Below are 19,706 nucleotides of genomic sequence, written 5' to 3'. Positions count from 1 at the left end.
CAAGCTTGTAATGTTAAGGAGGGAACTAAGCTGAGTGCAAGAGAAATTAACTAGTAAAAAATTTATTCTTACAGAGCTATGATATAAGCAAACGTCATGAAATTGGATATATTTTAAATTTAATGTTGTAATATATAAATTAGAAGATAGAAATCTTTCATGTTTAAAATTTTTTGTTCTGCCTTTGCTTGGGAATCAGAAGTCTAATTCTCATACCAATTTCACATTTTGTGTTTCTAGCTGATAGATGAAAACTGTCAAAGCATTGTTTTGTTTGGAAGAGTTTGGTTAAGGTCAACTTTTTTTTCTGTTTTGACCATGGTTTTTCTTCTTTCATGTGTTGACTTCTTGACTTTTGTATTAAGTATGCAGGCCCTGAGACTGGGGACTACTACAGTCAGGTGTCCAGGAAAATTCTGGTCATAGATTGGAGGATCTGAATCGCTCAAAAAACTCTCCAGTCTTCCTGTCATGATATGGACCCGTTGGCAATGAGACCTTCCCCATGACCGTATGTATTCTGGTTGAAAGAACAATTTACTCTGATGTCTGCTTTGGATTTGACTCTCGCCCCCCAAACCCGTCCCCATTCCGCATTTCTCCGTCCCCAACTTCAATCGACAGAGATCAGATAAAATGGAAAGTAAAATGATGCGTCTTCTGTGGGGTCCGGGGCGTTGGTGGTCACTACGTGCCATAACCTTCTCCATACCTAATGTTTTGGGTTTATTTATATTCCCATCACTTATAACCACTTATCGTCTCCACATAAAGTAACAGGGTTGGGGGACAGGAGAAGGGCGAAGATGCTACCAGATGTCACCCTACGCCTCGAGCAACCCCAGAAAAGCCGGTTCAGCTCCCGCTAATCCCCTCTTCCGCCCAGGCCTAACTGCGCGGAGGCTCCCGAAGTCACGTGGTCGCCGGGGGACGGGGAAGTGGGCGGCCCAGCCGCCGCCATCTTGCAGGTTCGGAGGCGGAGCGTACGGGGCGCAGGTCGCGCGTCCGCTTCCCCTCCCCTCGCCCTGCCTCGCTCGGGCTTCTGCGCTCCTCCCCACTTCAGGCTCTTGTGGCCGCTCCCTGAGTGGAGGAGCGGGGAGCCCCGGAGGGCGGGGGGGTGTGTCGGACGCGTGCTCGCGCTTCCAACCGCCAGCAGCGGCCGCGCGCTCGGCCGGCCCCAGCGGCGGCGCGGGGCCGAGGGGAGGGGGCGGCTCCGGCTGCGGGGGCGGCGCGTGGCGGCCGTGGCTGCAGCTGCGGCGGCGCGCTGGGGCCCCGCGTCCAGGGCGCCCCCCGGTCGGAGCTGCCGCCGTGGCTGCTGCTGACGGAGCCATGTACCGCAGCGGCGCCCGCTCCTCCGTCTCTTCGCACCGGCCTAAAGAGAGCGGCGGGGGCGGCCCGCGCACCGGCCGCAGCTCCGGCTCCTCCTCAGGCCCGGCTCGCCGCACCTCGCCGCTGCCCTCCAGCTCCTCCTCGTCTCGGAACCCGGCTCGCCGTCCCCGCTCGCCCTCAGGGCACCGCGGCCGCCGGGCCTCGCCGTCCCCGCCGCGGGGTCGCCGTGGCTCCCCGTCCCCGCCCCGCGGCCGCCGGGCCTCGCCGTCCCCGCCGCGGGGTCGTCGCGTTTCCCCCTCCCCGCCGCGGGCGCGTCGCGGCTCCCCGTCGCCGCCGCGGGGCCGACGACTCTTCCCGCCGGGCCCGGCCGGTTTCCGAGGCAGCAGCCGCGGGGAGTCCCGCGCGGACTTCGCCCGGGACGGCCGTGGAGACCATCCAGGCGACAGCGGCAGCCGGGTAATCCCACCCCTCGACCGGGACTCCCTCTATACCCTAGCCCCCTCGCCCGGGCTTCCCGCTTTCAGAAACGCCCGCAGCACAGGCGCCCCAAGGCCTCCAGGCCAGAGTCCCAGGATCGAAGGCCCTCCACCCCCCCCTCGGGCTCCCTCGGCGACGTCCGAACCTGGAGGTTCCCCGTCAGCCCTGGGAGCCGCTTTACACAATAACGGACTCGGGACCCAGACGGGCGCCTGGTTCGGGAGGCAGTGCATCATTTCAGGAATAGGCTGTTTGTCTCACTCTGGGTGAGATGCGGAAAAGTTTGCCAGGGCGAGGGGAATGTCCTCCAAACTGTGTGCCTGGTACTTGTTCAGTAGTCGATGTTTCCCTCAGAGTTGCGTGGTTTGGTATCCCCTTAAGACCTGAGCTGCCCCGTGGATCTTAGAAAAGAAGCTGAAATGTCTTTGTGGCCAGTTAGGGTTGCCTAAACCTCATCAGCGAAGACACCTAGAGTGTAAACTGTTAGCAAATTGGCGCTGCTCCGAAATGAACTGTGCATACCCACAGTCATTAATAAGTACCACCACTTATTGTTATGTGGCAGGATTATGCTTCGACCTTCATTTACACATTTCCTTTGAACACTCACAACCCTTTGAGGCGAGGAAGTTAAAATTTTGTCTTATTGAATAGCTGAGGTATCCAGAGAGGTTTGAGCAACTTTAAAAAATGTCATACAACTAAGAAGCGGTGTAGCTGTGATTCAGTCCATGCGTACCCGGTTCCCACCATCCATAATTTTAACGGTTATGTTTCCCTGCTAAAGGGATGGGACATGAGGTTAAGAAGTTCAGTTTAGGAGCACCTGGCTGGCTGGGTTTGTAGAGCCTAGGGCTCTTGATCTCAGGGTCATGAGTTCAAGTCCCACATTGGGTGGAGAGACTACTTTAAAAATAAAATCTTTTTTAAAAAAGATAGAAGTTTAGACATAATATTGACCTCTCACCATAACTGCCTCTGGCCTGGGACTGGTGTTTTGGAATTTGTTTTTATTTTCAGTTCATCAATTTTTTAAAAAAAAAAACCCATGACAAAGTTTCTGTTTTCTCTGCTGGCTCTCTAAGAGTATTGACGTGCTCTAGGTACTCTGGTCTAGGTGAATTGACTTGTCACTATCTTAAGATTTTCACAGCTGAGCAGCTATAGTCTGAGGAAGCAAGAAGTTCTACAGAGGAAGCAAAGAAAATTGAATACTAGTTCCCACAGCCTCCCTTTTCTTCAATGCTCCAAGCTTTTCTTCTCAAGTCAGTGACATCACCCATTGCTCGGCCAGAAATAGTGATGGTTTCCCTTCTCCCAAGTCTAAGCTGTCAGATTCACTCCATGTGTCAACATGTCAGCTCTGCCTCCAAGATACATCCCCCAAACTGTCCACCTGCCATTAGTCTAAGCCCTATTGCCTTTTGAGTGGATTATTGCCTTAGTTTCCTTTACATTCCATTCTTGTTACCACCTAGTTTATTCTGTACCTAGCAATCAAGATAATTTTTGTTAATCTTCATTTTATACAATTGAGAAGTATTTATTCAACATCTACCATATTAGGCACTGTTCTGGGCACTGGGGATATAACAGTGAACGGTCAAAAACCCCTGCCCTTGTAGAGCTTATATTCTACCAGGGGGAGTCAGACAATAAGAGAAGTAAAATATTTTGGCATATTAAGTGGGATTAAGTACTAAGTAAAAACAAAAACAGAAAGGAATTCATTATTTTTAATAGGGTAGCCAAGGAAGGCTTGGGAAGGTGACTTCAATAAAGACTTGAATGAGATGAGAGTAGGAGCAATGCGAGTATCTGGAGGAAGAATGTAGTCAGATCATATCACTCTAATGCTTGAACTCCTTCTGTGGTTTATTACTACACTAAGAATAAAATCCAAATTTCCTGTCTTCTGTCACTTTGCTACAGTCACACTGGCTGTCTTTCTGTTACTCAGAACATGCTAAGCTCATTCCACAGCTTGTTTTTTTTGCCAGAAACATACTTCCATCTGTTTGCAGGGCTGACATCTCATCAGTCAAGGGTCAGGTTAAATAATATCACCTCAGAAAAAGCTGTCTTTAACCATCCTATCTGAAGTAGTTCCTTTTCTCTAATCTCTTTCATATTATCACTTTTTAATGACTTTATAGCACTTACTGCTATCAGAAGTACTTTAAAAAACACACAAAACCTGTTACTTGCTTACTTCACCAGAAATGTATAGATTCTGAGAACAGACTCAATTTACTCTTTTAGTCCCATGCCCAGTACTAGTAAATGAAAGAATGAGAGGTCTCTGATTGGGAGGCTTGGAAGTGTGGTCTTTCATCTAAGAAAATGATAATTTTTAAAAACATGCTTTATTTTTGGAGTAGTATCTTACCATAGTCATTTCTCTCCTTTTTGGGTGACAATTTTATGACCTCTGAGGAGTACATTTTTGGGTATAGGGATGTCTTGATCCTATAGAATATTACATTACCTTTTACTTTTGTAGAGACGCTCTCCTGGTCTGCGTTCTGACTCTTCTTTGGAACAGAGCTTAAGAATCACTGTTGGCAATGACCATTTCTGTGTTGGCATACCAGAACGGCGGCGGCTTAGTGATCGACTGGGGTCACCAGTGGATAATCTGGAGGACGTGGACAGGTAGGCTTCATTTGGGGTAGGGCACACTATAATAGTGCTTGAAGCTAGAAAAGTTGCTTTTTTCTGAATAATGTATTTGAAAGAGTGGTGCCAGCATTGAAGTTACACCCTGTGTCCAGTACAAAGTATAGCATTGGAAAAGGCTTTCTAAGTGGGAAGAGTGTATTGACATAGACTCTGTTGCTGAAAGAATTACATAGAAGAAAAGACTTTAGAATGTCATCCTGGTCCATCTAGAAAGGGGAAGACTGAGGGGACATAAACAGGACATACGTAAACAATTGAGATGGTAAGGATTCTAAAGTACTGGAACTAGGATCCTTTCTACAAAAGAAAGTTCTGGACAAAATAGGAAATCTTTTTTAAATGGCGTTTTCAGCTTGGTCAGGCTGAAATATAGATTCAGAAAGGTTTTAGATAAATTCATATCTAACATGTATCTAAATTCAGTATATTAAGTATATTAAGCGTTAGTAGAAAAGTTAAAGCTCTTTAAAAATGTTTAATTTCAGTTTTTACAACTATTGAATGCTGAGGGCAGACAAATACACTCCACAGAGTATTAAATGTAGATCTTAGGTATTAGGAACATCACCACATGGGAAGTTAACTAATCACATTAGGTGTTTTTCACCTCACAAAAGTAAATAAATAAGAATGGGAGTACAGGGAAAGTGCTTTCTGAGAGCTGGGAACCATGTCTGTTGTGGTCTCTGCCCAGCATATTGGGAGTTTTCACAAATGATTAGCAGTAGCAACAAGTCAATGTAATATTCTTTCAAACTGAGACTGTCCATGTAGTGGTACACTGAACATAGGCAGACAGGTGGGGGACGGCTGGGCAGGAAGTCTGAAGACCAGTGTTACTCTTTGGTGATATTTACTTCAAAGCTCCAGTGGCAATTTGATGTGGCAGACCAAGGCAGGAGAGTTCTGTGTCATATGACAGAAATTTCATGGGGCACCTGGGTGGCTCAGTAGGTTAAGCGTCCGACTTGGGCTCAGGTCGTGATTTTGTGATTCACGAGTTTGAGTCCCCCGTCTGGCTCTGTGCTGACAGCTCAGAGCCTGGAGCCTGCTTCAGATTCTGTCTCCTCTCTCTATGCCCCTCCCCCACTTATGCTCTATCTCTCTCTCAAAAAAAACTAAAAACATTAAAAAATATATTAAAAAAAAGAAACTTCTGAACATAGGGCTTTAAGTTATGTGACTGTATCCCTTAATTGAGGCAAAAGCCCTTGCCCTTCTGGCTACTTCTATTTTGGGAAGTGATTGAGTAGGTGGTGCCAGGTGTGACTCTCTTCCTTCCTTGTTAAGGTTTTGAGATAACTATAGCATTTCCTCTTGTCACCTCCCCTTTCTATAAGCTTCGTTATGCACGTGTGCTTCAGATAGTGAATTGTCCTTTTTTAAGTTGTAAAAATTAAAAATTGCCTTTTAGGGAGTTTGGGATAGTAATTGTCTTCCCAGAATCATGTGTTTCAGAGAGACAAGTCTGTTTTAGAGAAAATGAGACTAAGGTTCTAAAAGGAGCTATCGGGGGCGCCTCAGTTGGTAGAGCATGCAACTCTTGATCTTGGGGTCATGAGTTCAAGCCCCACATTGGGCATAGAGATTACTTAAGGAAAAAAATAATAATAAAAGGAGGTAGCAACCCATTCTTTATATTGTTTTGTCCCCTGTATTTTTTCTCTATATGGTTTGTGTGGATAATTACTGTCCAGTAATACCAGGCCATAGGACCACTGGCGTTCTCATGATGTCTCCTGACAGTGTATCCAGTTCAGCTAATGAAACAGGCCATTTCCATCCTTTGTATGTAGGTGCTTTACATTTTTTTTCCTGGCGATACGTGGTTAGCTAAGTCACTAGGGCATGCCACTTTCATTCCCAGGGACTCTTGTTCCTGGGAGTGTTAAGTTCGAACCCCAGGTTGTGGGTGTAGAGATTACTTAAAATTTTTAAAAATAAACTTTTCCTGGGACCCTGATAATCTTTCTCTTCCCTTATTTTTTTTTTTTGTAAAGTTTATTTATTTTGAGAGAGAGCGCACGTGCTCTAATTTAAGCTTCTAAAGACTTGTGGATGTGAGTTCAGTTTACCCTGTTAACAAAGTAGTCTGCACGTTCCATTCACAAAATTCTTATCTTAACTCTTCTGTGCCCTGACTTAGGTTGAAGGAGCAGAATTTTTTCTTTCTGATTTGCCTTAGGGAAAAGACGGAAGCAAAGAGCTTTCTCCAGGCATTTTAGGGAATCAGAGCAGAAGAATGGGAAGTTTGGACTCTACAGGGTCTTTTTTCTTCTTTTTTTTCTTAATCATATACATTTTTTAACAGCTTTATTGAACTATAATTCACATACCGTAAAATTCACCCTTTTAAAGTGTATGGTTCAGGGGTGCCTGGATGGCTCAGTCTGTTAAGCACCCAACTGTTGATCTCAGCTCAGGTCTTGAGCTCAGGGTTGTGAGTTTAGGCCCTGCACTGGGCTCCATGCTGGGCATGGAACCTACTTAAAGAAAAAAAAATGTGTGCAGTTCAGTGACTTTTAGTCACTGAGTTCACAGAGTTATGCATCCACTACTACAATTAATTTTAGAAAAGTTTTATTACCTGCACTCTTAGCTATTAGTTATCCCCCCCCCCCCCCATGCGATAGCTTATCGCTAATCTATTTTCTGTCTATAGATTTGCCTTTTCTGGACATTTCATATAAATAGAATCATACAATATATGGTCCTTTGTGACTAGCCTCTTTCACTTAGCATAATGTTTTCAAGATTCATTCATGTTGTAGCATATAATAGTACTTCATTTCTTTTTGTTACCAATAATATTTCATTGTATGTGTTTTGTTTATGCATTCATCAGAGATGATTGGATGGATAAATTTGGGTTGTTTCCACTATTTGGGTATTGTGAATAATGCTGCTGTGAACATTGGTGTACAAAGTTTTATGTGGGTATATGTTATATGTTTTTTTACTTGTTTAATGCAATTCATAAATACAAAAGTACAGAGAGGGAGCTCCCATCTACTTGCTAGATGAGATGCTGACCAATTCATGAGTAGCTTAAAAAAAAAAAAAAAGGTAGAATAATACAGTGAGCCCCCATGTACCCATCCAGCAGTCCAACAATCAATTACTTATTTATTTATTTTTAAAGTTTATTTATTCATTTTTGAGTGAGAAAGTGAGAATCCCAGGCAGGCTATGCACTGTCAGTAGAGAACCTGATGAGGGGCTTGAACTCACAAACCATGAGATCATGACCTGAGCCAAAGTCGGATGCTTAACTGGCTGAGCCACCTAGGCACCCTGTCAGTTTTTTAAATAGATAGACCTTATACACTATTTAAAACCTTAGAAAAGAGTTGGACTTAACTAAAACTTTCAGAGAGAGTCTGTCCCTGGACTATTCTAAGCTACAGAGGATGGGACCCTTTTTAGGGCTCACTTTTACCGTAGCCAGTTCTTTCTCTTATCCTTTGGGAGACCTGGGGAAGGAAGACATGAGCTTCTAATAAGCATCTTGATTTCTGCCTGTATAGAAATCAATGATTTCTGTATTGCATGATATATATGCATGATATACATATGATAGTTTATTCTTTTAACTGTTAACATACCTTTTTTCATTGTGTTGTTTTTGCCTTCTTTTGCTGAAGGTTACAAGTCTGGATTGATACTGTCTGGGAGTCATCTCATTATTTCTAGCTTCTTGATATTTAGTGCTAGATTAGATCTTGAGCTAGTATGCCATTTGGTGGTGATATGTAATAGTTCTAGTGGGGAGCTGAACATGGAAGTATGAATGAATTTGCCACTCCCCATGGAGCCTGTGTTTTTTCCTCTACACTAATACAATCAGAGACTTTTTCATGGTAGATGGTGTTGTAGTAATAGAGTGGCTCATGGACATTTCCTCCCTGGAAATAGGCGTGTTCATGGCTGACAAACCCATAGAGTAAAATATATTACTCTAGTTATGTTTGATTTCAGAGATCATCCCTGATTCATTCCAATTTTTCCTATTTTATACTATATCGAGACCTCAAAATTCCCCAGATTCTTGGGGAGGTGGTGGGTAACAGGAACCTGGATTCTCATGGGTGGCATTCTTTTAGAGGAAGTGATAAAGTTTATCTATGGTAGTCTTTCGTAAAATTATTTATAGCTGTTACCCAGGTCTAAAACTTTGAACAAAGTTCTAGAAAAGGCAACTCTTTGATGTTCTGCTCAGTCCCAGAGAAAGCAACTAAAAAAAAAAAAACAAAATCAAAGAAAAGTTATTTATCAGAAACTCTACAAAACACAAAAGTACATACTAGAAACTAGAAAACACCAATGTGAGTGGAGTGTGAATGACACATAAATTTTTAAAAAATGTTTATTTTTGAGAGCACACGTGCAAGCAGGAGTTGGCGGGGGGTGGATGGTGAGAGAAAGCAAGACAGAGAATCCCAAGCAGGCTCTACACTGTCAGCACAGTGCCCAATGCAGGGCTTGAGCTCATGAACTGTGAGATCATGACCTGAGCTGAAATCAAGAGTTGGATGCTTAACCAACTGAGCCACCCAGGTGCCATGACATGTAAATGTTTCATTCAGATTACTTAAAAGTTAGAGTGCTGGAGGATCTTTATTTCTATCTATGATTGAATCAGAAATTTTCTTTTTTGGACAGTAGAAACTCTGTGACCATAGTACCCAAAAAGATTAGGACGATTTTGTGTGATAAAGAGCTCTGAGCTGAAAGGACAGGTGTCCCATCCTGTATTTTTATCTTTGTGCCACAAAGGTCCAAGACCATTTTATTTCTTTTTTTTTTTAAAGACCATTTTATTTCTATGAAAATAAAAATATATAGTGAGCCAAATCATTCCATACTTTTTCGTAGACCCAGGATTAGCAGAGTGCTTGTGGATATCCAAGCAAAGTAGAAAAGAGAGAACAAAACAGGCTGTAAAGGGATTTTATGGTTTTTAATACGTGACCTAGCAAAACAGAGCATTGGAGAATCTTCTAAAACTTGTGAGAAAATCGTGCCAATTAGGTAGCTCAGTAGTTTAAAAAAAAAATCTTCCCCACAGTGAAATACTTCTTTTCCAAATGGTATATTATACAGAACTTTACATTAAAACAGTAAAAGTTGGGGCCAGTATGATTTCAGTGAGGTGGAAGGCCCAGAGTCATGCAGGCTCTGCTTTCTTAGCATGTCCTTCCTTTAGGCATCTCCTAAGCACTCTTAAGAGTCTCTGTAGAACACAGCTTGAAAATTATTGACCTGGCCTGATATTTCTCACATTTCATTTATGGATTAATTATTTTGAGAGGGGGTTGCAGAGGGAGAGGAAGAGAGAGAATCTTAAGCAGGCACCCCACCCAGCACCAGAGCCAGTGCAGGACTTGATCTCACGAACCATGAGATCATGACCTGAGCCAGAATCAAGAGTTGGATGCTTAACTGACCTAGCCACCCAGCCAGGTGCTCCCATTTCTCACATTTAAAAGTGCATACAAATCATCTGAAGCTCTTATTAAAATAATGCAGTTTCTGAATCAGTAGGCCTGGATGGAGCTTGAGATCCACATTTCTAAAAAGTTCCTAGGTAATACTCATGCTGCTAATTGAGACCACACTTTTGATAGCAAAGAGCTAGAATTTAAACTAGCGTGGAATTGTGTAACCCACACTTTTTGTAGTCTGGTAGTGATGTTTTCACATCTCCCAGACCCTCTCGTGATATTCTGCATCCCCAAAGTCTAGTCAAAGAGATTAGCCTAAAAGTTCTGTCTAGATAGATAGTAATAGTTCCCTTTGGTTAGAGATTGAAGCTGCTTATGCCCAGGGGAAAGGGAGAAGAAATGTTCCATAGATTTGTTCTTGGATTTCATGATTTTTGTCTTTTGTCCTAAGCATTCTGTAGCCCCCTTGCTGAATGTCAGCCTCTTAGAGGCTTGTTTGCTCTTGCTCTTTCCAAGTCCATTGTATTCACTGATGCTTGTCTCTTTCCTCAGGGATGACCTGACTGATGATTCAGTCTTCACTCGAAGTTCCCAGTGCTCTCGAGGTCTTGAACGATATATTTCTCGGGAGGAGGGACCTCTCAGTCCCTTCTTGGGACAACTTGATGAGGACTACCGGACAAGAGAAACTTTCTTGCATCGTTCTGATTATAGTCCCCATATCAGTTGTCATGATGAGCTGTTGCGGGGAACAGAGCGGAATAGAGATAAACTCAAAGGCTCCTACTCTGTACGACCTGAGGAAAGGAGCCGGGAGGCCAAACGGCCCCGTTATGATGACACAGAGAAGATACATGGCATGGGCGGTGATCACTCAGGTTTTTCATCAGGGACCCGCAACTATCGACAGCGTAGACGAAGCCCAAGCCCTAGGTTTCTAGATCCTGAGTTTCGAGAGCTGGACCTTGCCAGGCGAAAACGAGAAGAAGAGGAAGAACGAAGTAGGAGCTTGAGTCAGGAGCTAGTGGGAGTTGATGGTGGTGACACTAGCTGTTCTATTCCTGGACTATCAGGTGTCCTAACAACATCAGAGCCAGGGTATTCTTTACATCGCCCTGAGGAAGTATCCGCTATGCCCAAGAAGTCAATTCTGAAGAAACGGATTGAGGTGGACATGGAGCCTTCCATTCAGGTCTCTGCTGCATTTCTTCTAGAATCTCTTACTTGTCCCTCTAATATCTTAAAACTCGGTTACTTTCCTGAGGGTTGTGTCCCTAATGGTATCTTTGTAATATAGTATCTTCCAAGATTCTCCAGAGTAAACTGTAGGCCTCATAATGCATCAGTGGAGGGCTTCTATTGTCATATATTAGGCTAAGTAAACATTTTGGAGAGTATTTATTGAAAGTTTTTTTCTCTAAATTGGATAGCCCTCAAGGAATCTTTGAATATGGGTTTCTTGGAAGTGAAGCTTGAAGGGCAAAGAGAGTAGATGATCTGAATTTTCCTCATTTCTCTTTAGAGAAAAGATTTATGAGTAGACACTAGGCACTAGACCAGAAACCAGGTGATTCTGATTCTGATCCCACTGCCACTACATGCTGTGTGATTTTTAGACAAGTTACTGGGCCCTGATGTTTTTTCCTCATCTTTGAAAAGATGGTCAAGCATGAACGCTAGTTTTTAGCTATTCTCCTAGGAGCTAAAAGTTTCTGGAGAAGTACCTAAGGGCATGTAAGGAAGCAAGGGGAGGTTGATCAGTTAGGTTTCAGAGTTTCCTTATCTCACTTCAAAGTGGCTCCACTTTTATATGTTTTTCCCCCCCTTTGAGGGACCCATAGAAAAAAAACAAGTAAGCTAGAGTATATCTCTAAAATCCTTTTGAATTCGTATTGCTTGGTAAGGAGTACAAGAAATGGGCAAAAGTAAAGATTCATGCCAATCTACTTTATTTCCTGTTTCCCCTTGCTACAGCAGAAGCATCTGGAGAGATGGAGACCCAAATCTTGAACCTGCCTAAGGATACTGTACCTCCCTTTCATTCATACTTAGCATCCCCCTATTTATTCAAGAAGAACCAACTATTTAAGTATTTGTCTCAGTTACTAGTTTTCTGAGATTCTACATAGAGGCTAAATCAGTTGTGTCTGTCTTTACAGCTTGAGAGTTTTTCCAGCAATACCAGCCCCAGCCAGGATCACCCTGTCTACTCTGGTCACCCATCTCTTCCACTAAGTGGTGCTATTGCTGCTTTTGCCTCAGAAATTGAAAACAAGGGGACTATGGTAGAGACTACCTTGAAAGAACCTCAGGGCAACCTCTATCAATGGGGTCCCCTCCCTGGGATGCCCAAAGACAACAGTCCTCTCAGAGAGAAGTTTGGAAGTTTTCTGTGCCACAAGGAAAAATTGAATATGAAGCCTGAGGGGCCTGAACGACACACAGACTTCTTGCTGCCCCATGAGAGAGCTAGCCAGGATGGCAGTGGTTTTTCCCGCATTTTGAGCATGTTGGCAGATTCTACCAGTACACAGGAAAAAAGGCGCCGTAGTTTCCCTGACATTGAGGATGAGGAGAAATTTCTCTATGGGGACGAAGAAGAGGATTTAAAGGCAGAATCTCCACCAAAGCCCCTTGGGAGCTCTGAGAATGAAGTCATGAGACAGAAGGCAAGCTCCCTGCCCTCTTCAGCTCCAGCTGTAAAACTAGAATCAATAGAAGACACCAATCCAGAATATGCCAAGATTCATGACTTGCTCAAGACCATAGGGCTGGATATTGGGGTAGCAGAGATTAGTAAACTGGCCGCACGCACTCAGGAACGACTTCATGGCAAGAAACCATCACGTTCCTCTGCTGACCGCCGTCCATCAGTTGACCGGCACTTTTCAGCAGAACGCTGTTCCTCAGTTGACCACCATTTCTCAGCTGATCGGCACTCCTCAGAGCCTCACAGACTGGAGAGCAGAGAGGCACACCATAGCAATACCCACTCCCCAGAGGTGTCCCATCCACATCCAGTCTCCCCTGTAGACCCTTACCTGCTCACAAAAAACAGCCCCCCATTCCTAAAGTCTGACCATTCAGTGGGTCATATTGCAGGACCAGAGGTGGTTGGCAGTGGGTTTCAGTCATCTGTGGCAGTCAGATGCATGTTACCATCAGCCCCATCTGCCCCAATTAGACTTCCACATCCTGCTTCTTTATCACAGTTTCATATGCCAAGGGCCTCTCAGTTTGCTGCAGCTCGGATACCTCCTAACTATCAGGGACCTGCCATTCCCCCTGCTTCCTTTGATGCCTATAGGCACTACATGGCATATGCAGCCTCCAGGTGGCCCATGTACCCTGCCTCTCAACCATCAAACCACTCTCTACCTGAACCACACAGGGTAATGCCAGTTACCAAACAGCCTACTCGTAGCCGTCCCAATCTCCGTGTGATCCCCACTGTGACTCCTGATGAGCCCAAGCAGGAGGAGTCAGTGCTAGGCTCAATTCCTACTGCTCAAGTGCCTGTCCAGGTGTCCATCCCATCACTCATAAGATATAATCCGGAGAAGATCTCTGATGAGAAGAACCGTGCTTCCCAGAAGCAGAAGGTGAATATTAGCTTTGGGCATCCTGTGCCTGAGTCTTCTATTTTAACATAAATTGGTATTTGCCTTTCAGAGGGTGTAAGGCCCTTTTAAGTTTTTGGAGGCTGCTGTCCTCACTCTAAGTAATGTATATACTCCCTCTGTTTTTCTCACATTTTCTCATTAGGACTAAACTAAATTCTAGCCCTAGGTCCCACTGTGATTTCTTGACTTCTTTTTTAAGTTTATTTCTCTATCAGAATTATTGGCCTTAGAATACTATGGGTAGGAGTTGAGAGCCTTGAAGTTTTCAATATGACCTCGTCAGGGAGTGAGGAGCCAAAATTGGATTGGGTGAAGGACGATCAGTAAATGTGTTTTCATCTTAGTGAATTTTGGATCCATTTCCTGTAGTGATTATGTGGGTTAAAAGCTAATACCTGGTTGTTGCTTGGTAATTAAAAAATCAGCTTTGCTTTTTCTGGTTTGTTTTAGAGTCCAAGAATACAACATATTTTTTGACACTTAAAAAAAACAGTAGTTTTTATACTACAAAGTTCATTGGGTTCTCAGGTATAAGAAGGGAACTGGCTGGGGTAATGATGTAATAATTCTAGATATTTTAAAACAGCAGGTAAAAATTAGGGATGAGGAATACAGAATAGCAGAATTTCAAATGGAAAAATTAATGCGTATTCTTAACGTAAAGGTCCTTAGTAACTAATGACTCACTTTGTTTAGGAGCGTAAAAATGTAATATATTAAATTTGGTTTGCTAATAAAGTAATTAAAACCTAAAGAAAAAGAAGGAAAGGAAAAATTAGAGGGCCAATTTTTTTCCAGTTTAAAAGAAATTTAGCTGATTCTTGAGAAAACAAAAATCACCTCTTAATTTTTTATTGCATTTAGATACTCTGAGCTTCAGTCTTTTGTTCTGTTGAAGTCTTTTGGAAAAGAGGAGGGAAAGGTTCAATATAGACAAAACCTGAGACTGTACAGACACTGTTTGGAGATTGAGTGCTTTCCTTTTACTTCCCCTTCAAGAACCTAGCACTTAAGTCAGGGCTGATAATATACAGGTTTTCCACACTAGTCCATTATATACAAACTATATTTGTTTTTTCCATCAACTAGTAGTAATATAGTTGAAATGTGTGCTTTAGGCTATATATACCTGGATTTTATCTATCTATCTATCTATCTATCTATCTATCTAATATACCTGGATTTTAAATCTTCTTACTGTATGACCTTGGATATGTTACTTTATCTTTCACAACCTCAGTTCTCTTACTGTAAAACAAGGATAATGTCATGAGGATTAAATAAATTGATGTATGTAATGCAACTAACACAATGTGTCACCTGTAACACTCATTAGTTCACTTCTTGATGGTTCCCTTTGAGCTCAGAACCACTGTCTAATAGTTGCTGTCAGTGCCTTTAGGTTAACATTAATAGTACAGTGCTTCCTGCATAAAAATAATGCTTTCTGGGCAATGTAGTTCTGAAGAGGATAATTCTACTCTGGAATTTGGATCAGAATGAAATACCAACTTTGCTATGAAGTCAGAACTTCTCTGTGTAGACATTTGGGTCCTTGGATTCAGGTATCATCTGGCATGAGGACTTACAGAAGAGAGTAGTAGAAAAGGAGAATGATGGAGGCTGAAGGACACTATTATGTACTTTGCAGGTTATTGAAGAGAGGGAAAAGCTAAAGAGTGACCGGGAAGCTCGCCAAAAAAAGATGTACTACCTCAGGACTGAATTGGAGCGGCTTCATAAACAACAAGGTATCAGACATTCCTGTGCATAAGTGCCTTTTTGTAGTAACTTGAGTAGGAGACCCAAATGGAGAACTGTGGGGACTCTCAGATAAGTTCAGTGATCTGAAGCCTCACTTTTTAAAAAATTTGGCTTAATTAGACTCATAAAAAGTTGCAGTAATAGTGTAAAAATTCTCAGATATTCTCCATGATTATTAGCATTTTACCATATTTTCTATATCCTTTTTTTCCTCTTAATCTGTGTATGTGTGTGATTTTTCCTGAATTCTTTAAGTTTTATATATGATACTCCTTTAACTCCTAAATAACTTCATTGTGTGTCTCTAACAATAAAGCATTCATTTGTATAACCATAGTACACTTATCAAAATTAGGAAATTAACCATAGTGTACTACTAGTCTACCGATCTTATTTATATTTCACTAGCTGTCCTAATAATGCCCTAAAGCAAAAGAAAATGGAAAATTATACGTTGCATTCAGTTGTCATTTCTTTCACTCTTTTTTTTTTTTTCCTATAACATTTCCTGGATCTTTACAGTTCATGACATTGACATTGTAGAAAAGAAGTCACATATTTATAGAATGTCCTTTAATTTTGGTTTGTCTGATGTTTCCTTATGATTAAATTTAGGTTATGCATTTTTGACAAGAGCATCACAGAAGTGATGCTGAGTTTGTATCATGTATTAATTTGTCCCATTACTGGTGATATCAACTTTGATCACTTGGTTAAGATGGTGTCTTCAGGAATTTCTTTGCTGCAAAGTTATTATTTTACCCTTTATAATTAATAACTTATAGGAGAGATACTTCTAGACTGTGTAAATGTTTAGTCAGTCCTCAAATTTCCTGTCACTAGTTGAGCATTCATTGGTGATTCTTGCCTAAATCATTTGTTATGATGGTTGTTAAATAGTGATTTTCTAATCTCATTATTCCTTCTACCTTTATTAGTTGGCTTTCTACTAGGATGAAGAGCTTCCTACCCATCCCTCCTCTCCCATCTCTTGGTCATTTATATTGGTGTGAAGTCATGGATTCTTCATTTAACAAGTTATAATTATATACTGTCATTTATTTTCATGCCCAAATTGCCCCAGATTTGGCCAGTGGGAGCCCTTAAAGGGTCTCCTGTGTCCTTTGATATGTCTCCATCATTTTTTAAGTACTTCCTTATTTTTTGCACAAAAAGATGTTCCATGATGCCTCTTGATTCCATCTCTTCACCTGTGCCTTTAGGAATTCACATGCACACTGAGGAAAGAACATAATAAGGCTTCTAAATATTACAGCTTGATGACAGCTTGGAATGATAGAGAGTGAGAGAAGATACACTTTCTTCTGTTTGGATTTGGACTGTTTATGGATAAGAAATTTAGTTATTAATCCTGTGAAGATTATTTCATGAGGACCTTCTGTTTGGAATAGGAGATAACATTAGGTGAACCTGAGGCAAAACCTAACACTCAGTGTAGGTACTGGTAAAGGGTCCTTAAATCAGGTAAAGTCAAATATGTAACTGAATTCTTTTCGCCCTCTGAATAATTCCTTGGTTCTCTGAAGAAGACCGTCACTGGATTCATAGTTAACAACATAAAGACAAATGCACATAAACTTATATATACCATTTTGGGGATTCATGGATCTCCTGAAGCCTGCTTGTAGATCCTTAGCTAATAACTCCTACATAAGAGTTAATGTAATCACTCATCCTTTACCTCCATAGAAGCTTCACCTAAACTAGCCCATGTGATAGGAGAGTCTTTCTTGCCTTTATAAAGGAAAGTTGTAAGGGAAAAGATTTTCTGACCATAGACTCTTGGGAGATTACTACTTGTGACAGAAAAATGACCTGTCTTACTTTCCTTGTGTTTCTTTCTTTTGACATTCATCTGCTCAGGAGAAATGCTGCGCAAGAAACGAAGGGAGAAGGATGGCCACAAAGACCCACTCCTGGTGGAGGTGAGTCGGCTTCAGGATAACATCATGAAGGACATTGCAGAACTTCGACAAGAAGCAGAAGAGGCAGAAAAGAAGCAGTCTGAACTGGACAAAGTGGCTCAGATCTTGGGAATAAACATTTTGGATAAATCCCAAAAGTCTTCAAATGACAGTAAAGAGACTACAGAGAAGGCTGGGAAAGCAGAAAAATCTAAGAGCCCAGAAAAAGTGTCATCAACCTCAAGCTCCTCTTCAAATAGCAAGGTAACAATTCAACTTTTCCATTTCTTTAAAAAAATTTTTTTTTAATTTTAAGTAGGCTCCATGCCCAGTGTGGGGCTCAGTCTCATAACAATGAGATCAAGAGTTGCATGATCTACTGACTGAGCCAGCCAGGTGCCCCTTTCTGTTTCTGTTATATCTTTTATTTCCATGGGCTCCTAAAGAAGCCTTCTAACCATTTTCTTAGATTCCTTTTCCAACCTGTTCTTACTCTTGTTGAAGTTATTTTTGTAAAGCGTAGGTCAGACAACGGGACTCTACTTCAGAATTTTAGCAGCTCTCATTGCCCACAGAATAGAATCCCAAATCCTCAGCATTCAGGGCCCCCCATGTTCTTGCTCTAGCCTTTATTGCTTAACCCACTCCAGCCTGGCTTCTAATCTTCTTGTAACTTATGTATACCATTTTGTGGGTTCATGGTTAGCAACAGGGTCACCACCATGCTGCATAGCCAGTGAATACATTTTAGTTCTCAAAGCAGTATTTAATACAGGGAAGCACTCTCTCTAAAAATGCTTTCTTCCCTTGGCTTCTCTCACATTTCTTTTCTTCCTAGTATGCTGGCTGCTGCTGCTTAGTCTCCTTTGCTGCCTATTGTGTTTTGCCTGATATTTAAATATTTTAGTTCTTCAGGAATCAGTCATAGCCCAGTTCTCCAGAATTCTGCTTTTTCCCTAGGTCATTTCATCCAGGTCTATGCTGAAATACCATGCTGACAACTTCTAGTTTTATATTCTAACTCAAAGGAGTCTGTTGAGATCCAAACCTGCGGTCCAATGGTTTACTCACCATTTCTACTTCATTGTCTCATAGACACTTCAAAGTCAACATACCCTAAACTAAACTAAACAAACTAATGATGTGCTCAACCTCCCTCTTTTCTGCCTTCATTGTTAACCCATCTCAAGGGCCCCAGTGTCCAAGAGTTTTCATGCCAACAACCTGAAAAGCTTTCTTAGTGCTGCTTTTCCTTAACTGCTCCATACAAAATCAATGCCAGATTCTTTCAGTTCTCCCTGCAAAGTAAATCTCAGTTTCATCCATCTCACCATCTTTGTTTCCATCCAAGTTCAAGCCACCTTCAATTTTTGCTTATATGGCTATACTCTTAATCCTTTCTCCAAGTATAAGCCAGTGATTGTAATACTCCCTTACCTACCTCTTCAGCCTCATTTCATGCTTCTTTTTCCCCTTGCTCATTATAATTTCATACTGGCTGGGGCACCTGTGTGGCTCATTTGGTTGAGTGTCTGACTCTTGGTTTTAGATCAGGTCATGATCCTAGAGTTGTGGGATAGAGCCCTGTATTAGACCCTATGCTGACAGCACAGAGCCTGCTTGGCATTCTCTCTCTCTGCCCTTTCCCTACTCACATGCACGCTCTCTCAAAGTAAATAAACTTTTGGGGCTCCTGGATGGCTCAGTCGGTTAAGCGGCTGTATCTTGGTTTCAGCTCAGGTCATGATCTCATGGTTTGTGAGTTTGAGCCATGCATCAGGCTCCATACTGACAGGGCAGAGCCTGCTTGGGATTCTCTGTCTCCCTCCCTCCCTCCCTCTCTCTCTCTGCCCCTTCCCTGTGTGCACACTCATGTTCTCTCTCGAAATAAACTTTTAAAAGTTATTTTTTAAAATGTTTAATCATTTTGAGAGCAAGAGAGAGTGAGCAAGGGAGGGGCAGAGAGAGGAGGAGACAGAGCGTGAGCAGGGGAGGGGCAGAAAGAAAGGGAGATACAGAATCTGAAGTAGGCTCCAGGCTCTAAGCTGTCAAGACAGAGCCTGACACAGGGCTTGAACCCATGAACCATGAAATCATGACCTGAGCCAAAATCGGACGTTTAACCAAGTGAGCCACCCAGGTGCCTCACCCCACCCCTTCTTTAATATATTAAATATGTAGTGAGCTCTCTCATAATGTATTATGGTTACCGTATAAGATTTATTTCATTCTATCTTATTTAAAACTTAATTAAGATCATGTCTGTTATCACACCTGTCTCTTCCACTAAGTAAGAACTTCCTGAGAATAAAAGAGTAAAACTCATTTATCTTTGTGTTTCCCATGGTATCCACTTTGTCTAGGGCATAGTAGGTGCTCAGTTAATGTTGGGGAGGTAGAGAAGAGGATATTCTGTATCCTCTATCGTCCAAGCTCTAATTTTTCTATGCCTTCCTGGGAGA

At 42.2% G+C, this 19,706-nt stretch overlaps 1 protein-coding gene across 4 annotated transcripts in view; it reads left to right on the top strand.

Moving 5' to 3' along the window:
• The first annotated feature begins 1,183 nt into the window (after positions 1–1,183).
• Positions 1,184–19,706, top strand: part of ZNF318 (zinc finger protein 318) — a 43,397-nt gene continuing 24,874 nt past the window's right edge. For all 4 annotated transcript variants that reach the window (XR_007152040.1, XM_047857900.1, XM_047857901.1 and 1 more), the window contains exons 1-6: positions 1,184–1,785; positions 4,310–4,461; positions 10,485–11,124; positions 12,092–13,534; positions 15,207–15,306; positions 17,204–17,508. Coding sequence is in view for 3 of the 4 variants with exons in the window: in XM_047857900.1 (XP_047713856.1) it covers positions 1,330–1,785; positions 4,310–4,461; positions 10,485–11,124; positions 12,092–13,534; positions 15,207–15,306; positions 17,204–17,508 (3,096 nt within the window). In the remaining variant the exon portion in view is untranslated. The remainder of the gene's footprint in view (positions 1,786–4,309; positions 4,462–10,484; positions 11,125–12,091; positions 13,535–15,206; positions 15,307–17,203; positions 17,509–19,706) is intronic.

Source organism: Prionailurus viverrinus, chromosome B2 (genome assembly GCF_022837055.1).
Source record: "Prionailurus viverrinus isolate Anna chromosome B2, UM_Priviv_1.0, whole genome shotgun sequence".
Lineage (NCBI taxonomy): Eukaryota > Metazoa > Chordata > Mammalia > Carnivora > Felidae > Prionailurus > Prionailurus viverrinus.
Note: the sequence above shows the minus strand (reverse complement) of the source record. Positions and strands in the feature narration are given on the sequence as shown.